A 15,542-nucleotide genomic window follows, 5' to 3' on the forward strand; every position below is an offset into this window, starting at 1 on the left:
GTGAATACTTTCATAGTTTGTATAGTTGAAAAAATTTCAAGTGTTCTATTAACTAAAATTATTTATATTAAAATTAATTTTCAAAATTTCGAAAACTTGTGGAAAAACTTTAAACCATTAGCTAGATTAAAAGTACTAGCATGCCCTTTATATAGAGAAGGGCATAGTATCTATTTCTTTATTTTGATATTAAGATAATATTGATTTATTTTAAATTTAATTCTGACTACTAAATAAATATTATATATGCGTATACATTAACGATAATTTTAAGTAGTATAAAAAATATATTTATTAATATTTTTTAAATATGTTTCATCTCTTATGTATAATTATATTGAAATGAATGTCTAAATATTAATTTTGATACGATAAAATAATATGAGAAAATTGATGCATTAAAAACAATAGAGTAAATTAAATTTAGTTGATCTAGTAATTAGATAATTAATTCGTTTAAGTAAGTGTTAAAAATTTAAATTATGTCTTGTGTATATAACAATTTATTAGTCAATAATAAATTTTTAAATAAAATTCAATATTTAGTATTGCAGTAGATTAATTTTTAGTCTGTTAGATTGGAGATACAACGAGAAAAAAAAAATAGAATAACCCTTATATTTGATTCTAAAAAAAATGCACTGATAGACAGGAATGTGTATTTATATATTGACATCCAACTACGACCGAATGTGAATTTTAAAAGGAAGGTCGTTGAATAAAAATGTAATAGTGTTAAATGATTTAGACCGGATGAGGTTTTCTAAAATAATGAGAGAAAATAAGTCTCTGCTCATGATAATGAAAATGATATTTTTTATTTTAGCAATTGATGGTTTTAACGTAACATGTTTGTTTTAGAACACTAATAGTAAGAGTCGCGGTGCGGTTTGGATCAGTTTTGAGTCAAAATCTCATCCGATTTGAACACTATGTTTATTTGTGGTGCGGTTTGGATTGGATGATTTAAAAAAAATCGATATCAAATTTTAAATAACCAACAATAACATAGCAAGTCTTAACAATATCTTAAAAAACCAACGATAACATAACAATAGAAATAAAATTATAAGTTAGTTAGAATAAATAAATAAATCACACTATTAAATAATAATAATACATAAAAAATATAAAAATGTGTAACAAATTGAATATGTTATAAATATAATTGTAAACATAATAATAATATAATAATATTATAATACATTGTGCAGTTTGAATTGGATTGGATCAGTTGTGAGAAGTAGATCCAAAATCCGATTCGATCCAATAATTTGCAAAAAATAGGATCCAATTAAATTTAAATTAGTGCAGTTTTAATCGATTTTCGATTTGAATTAGATTGAATGAACGATTTAATTCGGATCGATTTGAATTTAAACACCCTAGTAAAAATAATGACGTATGTTATTAGGATGGTTGTTGATGGTGTGATCCTACTCATAATGTAGTTTTGTAAGACTGGCGAGATATCAATAACAATATATCACTTCTACGTGGGGGCCGGAGACATTCTCCCTCTAACCCCGTTGCGAAATTTGTGTCTTTATCATCTTACACCATTCAAATTATCTTTATATTATTCCGAATAAAGTTTATTTTTTTAAAATCTACGATTCTAAGCCATGAAATAACCTGCTATTAATAAGAACTTGTAAACTCACTAATTAAATCTCTAATAGTGGCCTTAGCCAACAACAATTTCCACTTGAAAGTTTATCCCTCTCTGTTTGTTGGGCTTTGTGACGTTGGGCCTTTATTCCTTATTCCGAAGGATACAAGTAATTAACATTATCTACAAAATGTTATATTTATCCATTTTTGTGCTCATCTGCTACGGTGCAGAGTAGTACTAATGTCCCCAAGAACAGTGACAGCTCTTCACCATTCATCCAGCAAGGGGTAAAAATGAGAAATCACCGCCTGACATGACCGGGTATAGCCTGTTGAAGGACAATAGAGGGTTGAAGTAGTTTTACAGTGATGGTGATGATGATGACGATTAATAAGAACACAACAGAGAACCGAAAAAGTATATGAATGAATCAAAACCCCTTTCGACAACCAAACTCTCTCCCTCTCTCTCTCTCTCTCTCTCCCCCCGATGCAAAGTTGCAAACGAAAACAAAACCAAAGTAGAGAGAGAAAGTAACACTAATTAGCAGAGAAGAATAAGAGAGAGAGAGTAATCAGAATTTTCAAGAGATGGAATTCGACGAGCAAGAGGAGCAAGAAGAAGAGCTGTGTGTGCCAGGAGGAACGGGTTATGACCCTATTGGAAACCCGACCCGGGTTAAAATGTCCGGTTCGGAACCCATGTTGGTGGTTCAACCCATGACCGTGAGGAACAACAACAACAACAACAACAGCAGCAACATGGTGAAGCCAAAATACAGAGAGTGTTTGAAGAACCATGCCGTGGGGATCGGCGGACACGCACTCGACGGTTGCGGCGAGTTCATGCCCGCCGGCACGGAGGGAACCCTCGACGCACTCAAATGCGCCGCCTGCAACTGCCACCGCAACTTCCACCGCAAGGAGACTGAGCTCGCCGGAGCAGGACCAGGAGGAGGAGGACCGTATCTCCTGACTCACCACCCCCACCACCACCAGCCGCCGCCGTTTGCGGCCTACTACCGGACACCGGCGGGGTACTTACACGTGAGCGGGGGGCAGCAGAGAGCGGGAACGCTGGCTCTCCCTTCGACCTCCGGAGCTGGAGGTGGAGGAACAGCGCGGGATTTCGAGCAGGAAGACGTGAGTGGCGGTGGCGGGGGCGGAGGAGGAGGGTCATCATCACGGAAGAGGTTCAGGACGAAGTTCACGCAGGAGCAGAAGGAGAAGATGCTGGAACTTGCAGAGAGATTGGGATGGCGGATTCAGAAACACGACGAGGGTGCGGTTCAAGAGTTTTGTAACGAGACGGGTGTGAAGCGGCATGTTCTCAAGGTTTGGATGCATAACAACAAACACACCCTCGGTAAGAAGCCCTAGCTCCCTACTCTCTCACTCCATACACGCTTACGCTTTCAGGTTCCCCTATAACCATTCATCTCTCTCTCTTAAATCTTAGCTTCATGAAAAGGAATGTATATTGGGTGAGTTGGGTGGATGGGAGAAACAAAGGTTGCTACTACTCAGGACTCTACTGCTACTGCTGCTGCTACTACTATTACTGTTTATTTCTTTTTTAGGGTTTCTTTGTGTTTTCTTATTCTTCGGGGATCGTATTATTTATGTATGTTGCTAGCTAGAGGAGTTGCCTTGTTTCAGTCATAGGAGGGGGATCGCACGCATTGTACTAGAATTAATTAGAGCCCACGGATTAATATTATAATTTCATGATCAACTCAACTAATTTCTTTTCAGTCGTCAATTCGTCATATCATGTAACACTTGTTTTCCTCCTTTTTTTTTTCTCTTTCACATACACTTCTTCAGCTAACATATACACCTAAAGAAATAATCCGAGGGGGATTATGTATTAATTAAGATTAATTGGTTGATCTCTTGCATATAGGCCATTAATCATTTGTCGGTGTTCAATGAAAATGTATCTTATATTTTATTATTATTCTTTCAAGATCCTTTGTTCAAATAAGCTATTTCTTTTTATAATAAATGGCTAGTTAATAATTACTTGCTGTGTTCAATTTGATAATAATGGACAAGGTTTAATTTGATTTTTCATCATGATCTGGGTGTGTAGTATTGAGTAAATAAATGGAGTGTTCTTAAATGTTATTGCATGTGAGTGCTGTTCTATAAATGTGGCATCATGTTTTTTCACTCAAAGTTTGGTCAGTCAGAGACGCTTGCAATTTTAATTTGTCCAATTTTTCATCGTGTCTCTGTTTTTTCTTACATTTGAAAATTAAATAACCTTTACCATTGATGATTTTGACCAACCCTTAAAATTAATTAATTCCCTTGTAAGTTTGCAAAGAGCTACAGGGCTACATGCACATAGGGGACACAATTCTTTTCTCTGCAATTCTCCTCAACTACCTCCATCAATGGCGCTATTTCAAGAGACCTGAATGAAGGGAAGAATCTATTAGGATCCCTAGAATCTCTGTCGTGTCAGATCCCTACTCCAAAATCATGCTCTCAACTAGTTGCATTTAATTAAAGTCTTTAACAAAGTGTGTATGTACAGTACAATGTTAACTACTAAATAATTAATAAACATAAATAATAATGCTAGGTCGTAGCTAGCTAGCTAGGTATTATTAATGAATGTAATGTAATGCAATATACACCTTTATGGGTTCAAACAGCTTTAATGTGTGCATGCTAAAGGGGGGACCTGGTTGATTACTTGAGGAAACATGGAGAACCATGCTCATTTTAGAACGTTTCCATTTTCTGCCTACACCTATTGCTTCCTTTCTTATGTCTTCTTTCTCTATCAAATTATGCAATTATTAATTTGATATAAAGATAATAAGTGTATGTAATATAGTTTGACCCGAGTAAAGTATCTAGCAGTTTGACCAATCAATAATGGGGTAAAAAGCTTGTTGATTGGCACTTTGCTTGTGAAGGGAGTAGCAAGGTCTCAAAGAAGAGAGGAGTGGTGAGATGCTTTGCTTGTTTTGGGGGGGGTGGTCTCAATTAGCATCAGTTAAAGCTGCATGCATATGCTCCAATATGTGGCCCACATTATGTTTGTAATGGGAAATATGGAATCCCCTTCCTTTGGTGCTTTTGTTTTTGTGTGTTTAGGTGGTTTGTTGAAAAAAGGACATCATGTCCATATCCTTCACTGTCTTCTTCTCTCCCTCTCCTACAAACATGTACATGACTTAACGGCTACTGTCTCCATGCTCCCTTAATTGGACCATTCCATTCCAACAACACCAACACCAATTGGACGGTCAAATCACCAACCTCTTTTCAAAAACTTGGCATACTTGTTCATCCATCATATCCCACATTTTCCCATTATTCATTCTCATCATCACCAATTGTTACTTTGTTTTCTCTTCAAATCTTTAACCATTTAAACCAAGTTAACGTAGCTCTTTTTGCTAGCAACTATTAGCGTGTTCAAGTACTTATCAATCAAAGTGCACCTTGCTTATGTATGTTAACTACAACAACAACAACAGCAACAAAGCCTTGTCAGTCGGTTACATGAATCAAACGATACCATTGAATTTTGTGATATATCTACAGAGAGATCGTTTACATGGTTATGTATGTTAACTAAGCTCGTCAAATTTTCATGCGAAACTAGTTAAGTTGAGACCAACAATTACGTTTAACAATTAATTCATGCAATTTGTACTATGAAGAAAGAAAGTAAACTGTCAGAAATAAATTCTTTTTTCGCCCCCCTTTGTTACAAAAAGATAGCAGACCCAAACAACATAGATATCAGTAGAGAATATAGTACAAGACTTGTTGAATATTTGTGTATTTTTACATTATTGTCTAAAATGATCCAAGTGATGAAGCCCTGTCATTAACAACAACAATTTTCATGGAGAGTAGTGCATATTTATAATAATTAGACTAAAAAGTTATCATCAGAACTTAAACGATTAAAGCTACATTAAAACGAGAAAAAGTGTGGAATAATGTTTTTCCCCTTCATTGTTGGTTTAGTGAACATCATAAGGGTGAAAAAATAATTAAAGTAATAAAGCTGCAAGAAGTGCAGAATGTATGGTTGTGGATGAGAGTCAACTGGGGGCAAAGAAGTAACAAGAGGAGAGAAGGAGGGACCAAGAACAAAGATTCGTTTGGATTACAAAAAGCTTTTTCCAAAGTAAAAGAAGAAAAGAAAAGGGTTCAATTCCAAGGAAGTTGTATGTAAGCATGTGGGTTGTGTTATGAGCTGACTTTGGCGTTCCTATAGCTAGTTTAGTTAGAGCTACCCTACTGCTTCCCAATATCCAAACAATCACCTTGTGCTTTCGCAATGATTCCTAAGGGCCTATATTGACTCCCACAACCACAACAATCTCACCACATGCAAAATTATTTTTCTCAAATCTTTTCAAATTACAATTTACAAGGGTAAATTAATCAATGTAACCTAACTCATTTTTGGAACCTTCTTACCTCCTCGTCTAGTTAATTCCTTTCTAACGCAAAGGTAGAATAGAAATACGCTTTTAAAGTCGATTTCAACATAAAATCTCAGTTAGAGTAACTAATTTGACCCCCATTATTTTTTCGGAATGAGAATGGAACCTTGGTCTAATGTTTTTGGTGTATCCCACATACTATTTGGCAACTTTTCTTTTCAATATTTGGACTTCATTGACATTGTTATGGACCAAGTAAATTTGACAAGACAAGCTCTACTCAAAATATGATCCAGGAACGGAAGAGTAAGAAACATGAAAGTGTTGTAGGCCTCTTGTTCCATATCCCGGCCCAAAGTTTTCAAGATGAGTTTGCTGAATTATCGGTATTTACATGAAACATATATTATTGAGTGTATTTATATTTATATATTGTCATTACATATCTCATATACAAAGGATAAAAAACAATTAAACATATATTTCGAATGCTGTGTACCTAAAATGTGTTATATGTTATATTTTTGTAAATATATATCTACATATCTTTTTTAATTTGTAACACATTCTGGATATATAACATCAAAAATCTATATTTAATTATTTTTATCATATGTACTCGAGATGTGTAATGTCAATATATAAACGTAAGTACACTCAGTAATATGCATATTGGTAAATAAAAAATCTTATAATTTGACCATAAATATAAGAAAAAAAATTTGTATAAATAAATATATATTTATATATAAATACATGTATATTTTATTAAATAACTAATTTAATAATTAGTATATACATAACATATTATGTAAGAACTTCAGGTGTTACTAAAATTGAACAGGTCAAATATAATAAAAATGATAATTATCTTTCATATATAAAGATTGTGTCTTGGGCACATTTTTAAGCGATCTATAACTTTTAATGCAATTAAATTCAATTTCAAAATTTACATGAATGGAAAATGCTAATTTTGACAATTAAAAGGAATCAAACAATAAGAGAAAAATTGGAATTTCTCTAACAAAATTACAAAAAAAAAAAAGTGATAAGGACAATTTAGACCGGGAACAATACCAAAAAAAATATTTTCTACCTCTATCATGCATTATTTGTCATTAGAGAGAAAAAAAAAAAACCCAAAAACCTTATGTCATCAATTCATCATTTGTTATGTAGCAACAAAAAAGAAAAGGCCAAACAAAAATCAGCACATACCCCAAACAAGATTTTTCAAAATTTTCACTCCAATTGAAGTATCTTCTCCTTGTCCACACTTGCACTCTTTTTTCCTTGGCATGGGGATCCACCATTATTCTTTCCCTTCCCACATTCCAATTTAGAGTTTGAGAAAACATTCTTTAGGTCAAAACTCTTGTGCTTTGACTTTGACCCTCCATTTGATCTGTTGACAGCAGCAACAACAGGACTTGAAGAACCTTCTCTTAGTGTATTGACCCAATCAAACTTTTTATTTTTTGCACCAAAACCATTCACTTCTTTCACAACAGTTTTTGGACAAACCCTTTTTGCAACATCTTTAATTTCAACCTTTGTTCTTCTTCCCCCTTCCATTCTTATCCTTATATTCACCCCAGAAAATGTTCCATTGTTACTAATTCTTATGATGTTATTATCATTTAGTAATAGTTGGTGGTTGTTGCCATATTCAGATGCATATTTTGCATTGTTCCTCTCCTTCCTCTGCTTGTAAATCCTGCGCAACCGAAGCGCCAGGCAGTAGATACTATCCTTGATCTCGTCTTCTAAATGCTTCTCAATCTCCATTTCAAGCTCACTTCTTATTTTCAATTCCTCTGCTGAAATTATGGGACATCCTAGTATCTTCTTCTTCTTGTGACACTCCCTTGTGTGATTTTCAGTTGTTTTCACCTGCAATTTTAACAAAGAATATATAATACTCAGGAAAAAAGTGGCTAAAATTTCATACATATGTAGCATTTAATTTAACAATAAAACTTAGAAAACTTAGAAGTAATAACATTTTGGGACTCCAGGGCTGAACTAAGAAGCCAACTAGTGCTATCAAATTCAGTAATCTCTGATGACAAATCTGCAAAAGACAAAGATTCCCACTGAGGATTTTTGTCAGCAAAAATTTACAAGACACGAAAACAAGTTAGTAATACTTAATTAGATTAGAATAGAAACAAATCACTACTGAACCTAGAATTTCTGCCTTATTGAACTTTTCTTGCTGATGATGATCCATGTAATATTGGTACTTATTTATCAGTGCTTAATTAAACTCGGAGAATATAGCATGATAAAGTTGCATTATATATATATAAGCAAGGTTGATGTGGACCTATTGTGATGGGACATGTGACATTTTTTGGGGTGCTTAGAGAAAAGATGACAGTTAGGGAAGTTGTTTCAGTTAGAACACACAAATTTAGGAGCCAAATAGCTCTAACTGAACATAATAATAAATATAGCTATAGTGTGTTATTATTTGGCCATGCACGAATTGATACACAAGATTTTTCTAAAATAATATAAAACATTGTTCTTTACGTGGAAGTAATAAGGGTTACTTGGGTTGCCCTTAAAGCAAAATCAAGCATAGGGTACAATACCTAGTTACCCACATGCTTGATGTATCTCTATTGGATGTGTACACTTCTCTTTGTTATTAAGGTTACTTGAAGCCTTGAAGAAGGGGAACCTATTGAATAATATATTCACCTTCTAACTCTTTTATCATTTTATGTAATTAGTTATTGCCACCTTACCACCACTCCTTTGCAAACTAATAATTTTACCATTAAGGCACATGTAGTTAAATCGTGCCAACAATTTTTGCTATGATACAGATATCTAACACATTCATTTCTAATGATATTAAAGTTCACCTTAATATATCATACTTGCTTTGGTTCCTTGGCATCAATATTTTAACTTTATTTAAAAAAAACAACCATTTCTATCTAATCATAAAATTATTTTTAAAAGAACAAAATTAAACTTATACCCATAAAAAATAAAATTTGTGCGACAAAAATATCCGACTCAAAATTTTATTAACTTTTAATAAAAAATAACCAAAATCTCTAAATTACCCGTATCTTTTATCTTCAGTTTCTAATATTACTGCCACTGTCAACACTAATATCTACAACCACAACTATGTCACTGTCCTCCCTCAAATCTTTTCTCCCAAACCTAAATCCATCATCATAATATGTAATGCTACCACCATCACCACCACCACCACCAACTTTAAGCTAAAAGTCTTCACCACTGCCTTAGCCTTCTCGTTGATCCTCTTCTTTGCTTGTCTTCCTGCCGCCATCACCAACATCTCTGGCCTCACCTTTGCAAGGAATCGAAGTAATTCACAAATGATATACTTAAAGATTTATATTTTTGACATATTAGTCTTTAGAAGAAAAAAAAGTATTAATGAAGTCTTTCACAATAATAAGTGTGGATAAGTTAGATTCAAATTAAGATCTTCTACCTTGATTATAAAAGTTAATCTAGAGTTATTGTGTCTACATCTGCTATCGTAGAGAATTTCATTGATTTTTTTTCAAAGGCTAATCTATGTCAAAAATTTATTTGTCACTGTATTTTAAAATTGATTAATAATAGTGCCATTCGAGTTGTCGGTAATAGGTATTACTACTATTAAGTTTTAAAAAAGATAAGTTAAATTTATTGATACCAAAATTAAAGTTTAGGTAAAATTTTTTGAAAAAATAATTGTACTTTTTAAAAGTATAAGCGTCTCATTTTGCATTTGATAAATAAAAAAACTCATGGCTTTTAAAAATTAAGAGTGCTTTTAAAAATATCTAAAAAAAATTTTAATGTTAATTTATCTTTATCAAAATTAAAAAATTTAATATAACTTCATACAATAATTAATATCTATATTTTAAAAGCTATTATAGTATTTTTAGATTTTAAATTTAAAAGCTATTTTAAAAACACCTAATATCTGTTATAATATTTTTTAATTTTAAAAATTATTTTACCAAACTTACAATTATTTTTAATTTAATTTACTAAATATAAATACTATAATTTTTAAAAAATTAATGTTAAATATTAATTTTTATAAGTTATTTTTTAAAAATAAAAATTTTATGAAATTACATCTAAGGTTGTTGATAAAATTAAATAAATATTTTTTTATTAATTTTTAGGGTATAGTTTTATGGACAGCTGGATAGTAGACACACACAAAACTTTTATGTAAAGAGAGTGAGCGATAATTAATTAGTATTTATTCTTTCAAATTTAGACACGTGAAAAACCTGAACATCTCATATCTTAGGAAACGCAGTCGTATTTAGAATTTTAAATACGAAAGTCAAAGCCGAAAAGGAAGTTGAATATGAAAGATAATTAAAAGTTAAAAATGAAAAAGTGGGAGTTTCCATAGTTCCATATATGTTGGAAAGTTGAAGATTACTGAATAGCAGCAGGCGGCTCGAATTCAACGTAGCTAAATTTCTGATTCTTGTGACGTCATCAACGTCATCTTCGCATGGCTCACGCAAACAAACCTTGAACCCTTTCTCTCCCTCGCCACACCCTCCTTCCCTCCGTTTCTTTACACACACCATGTCTCACGTCGTCACTCTTCCCGGCCTAACAGTAACAACCTCTTCTTCTTCTTCTTCTTCTTCCTACCCACATATTCATTCATTAACAACCACAAGACTTTGCAGTAAAGTCAGAGTCTCTGCACAGTTTAAGAGCCATGACTCCACACCTATTGATTTCTGCGACCCTGATTGGAAACACAAGTTCAAGCAAGACTTCCAGGAACGCTTCAGCCTCCCCCACGTCACTGATATCTTCCATGATACTCCTCCTATGCCCTCCACTTTCTGTCTCCAACATAGGTTCATTTCTTTTCATTTCTTTTGTGTTTTGCATCTTTGCTTTCTATTTTGTTTTCCATGCATAAATTGTTGCCTACTTTTTGCAGAACTCCCATGGTTAGAGACTTTGCTGGCTCAAATCCTTCTAAAGAATGGCGTGGATACATTAATGACAATGACAGAGTTCTGCTCAAGGTCTCCTTTTTCATCCTTTATTAATCTTGTTTTAGTTTGATTCTGAACACCATTCTACCAAAATTTCTACCTCTATAGCAGCATTTTTCCTTCTCTGAATATTTATTTACAATCAAATGCCATTGCTTATTGTGTGTGTGTGAGTGTGTCTGTGTTTTAACTGATTTTGAATTGAACTAATTCAACTTTTGTGATCACTTGTTAATACTCTTTCATAACGTCATTCCTAATTAATTGGTTGAAACTCTGCCTTCACACTGTCATCAAACTATGTTCATTCTTCCACTTAGATCAATACTGGTAGTCATGGAAAAGAAAACGGTCTTCACAACTTTCGCTTATCCTTGCATTGTCAACTCTTCTATCTCAATTGAACTGCACCAAAATCCTAGCATTAGATATTTGATTGATGATCTTATTCAATTAAAAGATGTTCTGGACACGTTAGCTAAGTGTTAATTTCCTCTATCTTTGATATTTCAGACAATATATTATTCGTCATCTACATCAGCTGGTGCTGAGTGCATTGATCCTGGTTGTAGTTGGGTAGAACAATGGTAATGTAACTGATTTCTCAATTTTCTTAACAAATATAATGACTGCATAATTGATTCGAAGTTTGTGCTTGCAAGGGATGCAATTTGTTCATCAATTTGGACTAAAATCACTTCCTCAAAATAGAAAATTAAGAAATCTCATTGTTATTAAGAACTTGTATGGAAGTTTAGGCCTTTCTTCTTAATGTAAGTAATATGGTATTTATGATTAGCATATTTGGTGAAAGATTCTGAAATCCTCTTTAGGGTTCATCGAGCTGGACCTCGAGAAAAGATATACTTTAAACCAGAAGAAGTAAAGGCAGCAATTGTCACTTGTGGAGGGCTCTGCCCTGGCCTTAATGATGTCATCAGACAGGTTAGTTTGTGATCACATTGTTGTTAAGGTAGCAACAATTTATGAGAGAAGTGTAATATTTCAATTTGCATCATTTAAATCATATCCTGTAGTTTATTATGTTCCTAGTTTGGCATCAAACTATATCTTGTTTCTTAAACTTTGATATGATAATGAATATGCTGCAGCTTGTTATCACACTTGAAGCTTATGGTGTAAAAAAGATTGTGGGTATTCCTTTTGGTTATCGCGGTTTTTCGGACAAAGAGTTTTCAGAAGTGCCGGTAATATGACACTTCTCTCCTTCCTGATTTTGGTTTAAACATCTCATGAGTTCTTCTTGCTAATGACTGTTTGCTGGTTGCAGCTGTCAAGGAATGTAGTTCAGAATATTCATCTTTCCGGTGGAAGCCTCTTGGGAGTTTCGCGCGGTGGACCTGCTGTAAATGAAATTGTGGACAGTTTGGAGGTGAATTATCTATCCACGTTTATTAAGAAACTATTTCAGGATTTCACATACAAGTCTTTTGTTTGATATGCATATTATTGATATCAGGAAAGAGGCATCAACATGCTCTTTGTGTTGGGTGGAAATGGAACACATGCTGGTGCAAATGCAATTCACGATGAGGTTGTTAATCCTTTAATCTTGTGTTATTTGATTGCATTCAATTGGATTGTTCTGTAATCTATTATTTTTCAATGACAAAATCATATCTTCAAAACAGATTCATTAAAATTTACAAAACGTTAATTTCCTCTCTGGTTTGATTTACTGCACATTCCTTTTCTGATCACTTGCTTTAAATGTGAAAATGAAGGATCTTCACTTTTATTGTACATATTGTTACAAATATGTCAATATATAAGCTTGTCCCAAGAATCTAATAATTCTTTTTTTCGCCCTCAGTGCCGTAGAAGAAGGTATATGGTATCTGTAATTGGAGTGCCTAAAACTATAGACAATGATATTCTATTGTTGGATAAAACTTTTGGCTTTGATACTGCGGTCGAAGAAGCCCAAAGAGCAATAAATTCTGCATATATTGAGGTAAATTCTGACTAATCCAGGCAAAATTTCCAGTCATTAGATTCTGTAATATTTATAATGTCTTCCTTATTAGGCACATAGTGCATATCATGGAATTGGCATTGTGAAATTGATGGGTCGTAGCAGCGGATTCATCGCAATGCATGCTTCCTTAGCTAGTGGCCAGATTGACATATGTCTTATACCTGAGGTATGTTATGTAATATGCATGCTCGAAATCGATAACTAGTCTGTTTTGTCATATGAATTAAAGTGAGACAAGTTTTTTTGGGTGTGGTTCGAAGGTTCCTTTCAAGTTACATGGACAGAATGGAGTTTTAAGTCATATGAAGCACCTTATAGAAACAAAGGGATCAGCTGTAATCTGTGTTGCAGAGGGAGCTGGACAGGTGATTTAGATTACATAATCATTTCTGCATATAATAGTCGACGAACCTAGCATTTATTAAAACTCAAAGTTGCTAAGTGATATAGTGTATTATCCTTCTTGATGCAGGGTTTACTTCAAAAGACTCATGCTACGGATGCTTCAGGGAATGCTGTATTAGGAGACATTGGTGGATATATTCAACAAGAGGTGTGTTATTACTTGTTTATGCTTTTATGGTCATGCTTGATGGAAATGGATTTCCTTAAAGATTGAATTATCATTCTATTTCTGTCAATTCTGCTTGGATTCATGTTTCATATGGATTCAGAAATTTTTTATCCCTTCTTAAAGAAGTTGATGGATTGATCTTTTTGAAACGAATGGGACAAGATGTAGTTTTAAACCTCAGTTTAATGCTGAACTGCTTTTCTACTCTTATTTCTTGCAAAACAAGTAATAATTCAATGTAATTGACTCCATCAACGATCGTTTGTTTCAGACAAGAAAGTATTTCAAGGAGATCGGTATTCATGCAGACATAAAATATATCGATCCAACATACATGATCCGTGCTTGTCGAGCAAACGCTTCCGATGGAATTTTATGTGCAGTACTTGGCCAAAATGCTGTTAGTTTCTATCTCTATCCCTCTCTATCTTTGCTTCTTTCTGCATATCTATGATTTTGGTTGATCACATCAGAGCTTGGTTGTTACCACTTTCCTCTAGATTATGAGGAATTAACATCTCAATCCAAGTCACTTAACTATGTAAGGTTATGCTATTAGTGTATCAAAATTAAAATCTACTAATTCGGTTTAGTTTGCATACACTATCACTGGAGAATTGTTTCACATAGATATCTAATCATTCATCGATACATTAAACTCTTCATTTGGTTCTCCCTCTAGCTTGTGCTTATTGGTTACATATATATACTTACATGTGATATGGTATCCAAACATATGTACAAGGTTAATAGTGGATATTGATCCATTTCATGGCTTACTTTTGTATCATGACAGGTTCATGGTGCATTTGCAGGGTATAGTGGCATCACAGTAGGGACATGTAACACACACTATGCTTACTTTCCCATCACAGAAGCAATATCTCATCCAAGGTTGGTGGACCCTAATAGTAGAATGTGGCACAGGTGTTTAACTTCAACAGGCCAACCAGATTTCTTTTGATTTAACTTTCCATTTTTAATAATAGATTCAACAGTCTTGGGAATTCTAAGCTTCCAAAAGAGTATATTATTCTGTAGGAGATAGGTTTCAAAGTATTTTTGGTTAATTAATCAACCCCAATATATATACATAGGTCAAAATAATGCAAATGATACATTTAAATTTCCTTCATATTTTTAAATTTGATTATTTGTATAGGAATTTTAGAGTCCTGCCAATTTCATTCAAAATAAAATGTGAGAGGAATCAATAACCAAGCAAATATTTGCTTGATTACTTCTTTTTTTCAGTCATTTGTGACATTTGTTGTAACCTATATTTGGGGTTCAAATTAAATGGGAGTAGATAGCAGAATAACTTGTCATTTGTATTTGAACTTATGGTTGAGTTATATTGGATTATTATTGATAGTTCATATATTTGCAGTTGATGAATTTATTTGTTTCGATAATTTTTTATTACATACATGTGGAAGTTTAAAAAAGGTTTTAAATTCACATTTGTGCAATCTCACCATTAAAATAGCATATTTATTTATTTATTTTTTATAGCACTTCGATTTCAATATGATGATGAAGTTGAATTAGTCCAATTCTAATAATAAAAGTGCTATTAATTTTGGAGAAATTGTTTGAAAAATACTAGATAATAATAAACTATACTTTAATTTCACCACCTACTTGTTGTACATTAGACAAGATGCAGGCTTCAGTCAAAGATAGGAATTTAACAAAAGAGCAAGCATATACTCTTACTGCCTCAAATACATTAAAAATAAATTATCTTTTGGCAAAGGGGAATCAACCCAGGTCAGGGGTCAGCCCTAGTGAATGATCTTTAAATATGTTCATTCTTGTTTTTAAATACTTGTCTTTATTATTTTTTCTTTCGGAGCCAAGCCAAAAGATGAAAAGATTGTTTCCTCTTTTATGTCTTTTGA

General features: G+C 33.2%; 3 protein-coding genes across 4 annotated transcripts; 2 read left to right on the forward strand and 1 right to left on the reverse strand.

Annotated features, from left to right (window-relative positions):
• Window positions 1–2,024: 2,024 nt before the first annotated feature.
• Window positions 2,025–3,368, forward strand: LOC107487268 (zinc-finger homeodomain protein 1). The gene is made up of 2 exons (XM_016107890.3): window positions 2,025–2,980; window positions 3,074–3,368. Exons 1-2 carry the CDS (start codon window positions 2,206–2,208, stop codon window positions 3,079–3,081), a joined length of 783 nt encoding a protein of 260 aa, XP_015963376.1. The 5' UTR covers window positions 2,025–2,205; the 3' UTR covers window positions 3,082–3,368.
• A 3,784-nt stretch (window positions 3,369–7,152) lies between these two features.
• Window positions 7,153–7,925, reverse strand: LOC107487038 (uncharacterized). The gene has a single exon (XM_016107618.3). The coding sequence runs from the start codon at window positions 7,827–7,829 to the stop codon at window positions 7,284–7,286; it is 546 nt and encodes a 181-aa protein (XP_015963104.2). The 5' UTR covers window positions 7,830–7,925; the 3' UTR covers window positions 7,153–7,283.
• A 2,554-nt stretch (window positions 7,926–10,479) lies between these two features.
• On the forward strand, window positions 10,480–14,972 carry LOC107487064 (ATP-dependent 6-phosphofructokinase 5, chloroplastic). 2 transcript variants are annotated; one of them, XM_016107644.3, is made up of 13 exons: window positions 10,480–10,921; window positions 11,008–11,095; window positions 11,579–11,652; window positions 11,899–12,010; window positions 12,178–12,273; window positions 12,357–12,458; window positions 12,546–12,620; window positions 12,900–13,040; window positions 13,114–13,230; window positions 13,325–13,429; window positions 13,537–13,617; window positions 13,910–14,038; window positions 14,435–14,972. In XM_016107644.3, the coding sequence occupies exons 1-13, from the start codon at window positions 10,638–10,640 to the stop codon at window positions 14,600–14,602; spliced, it is 1,572 nt and encodes a 523-aa protein (XP_015963130.1). In that variant the 5' UTR covers window positions 10,480–10,637; the 3' UTR covers window positions 14,603–14,972. The 2 variants fall into 2 exon arrangements, with proteins under 2 accessions (XP_015963130.1, XP_020997510.1); XM_021141851.2 differs by having other exon boundaries at window positions 14,454–14,592.
• The last annotated feature ends 570 nt before the right edge of the window (window positions 14,973–15,542 follow it).

Source organism: Arachis duranensis, chromosome 5 (genome assembly GCF_000817695.3).
Source record: "Arachis duranensis cultivar V14167 chromosome 5, aradu.V14167.gnm2.J7QH, whole genome shotgun sequence".
Classification (NCBI taxonomy): Eukaryota; Viridiplantae; Streptophyta; class Magnoliopsida; order Fabales; family Fabaceae; genus Arachis; species Arachis duranensis.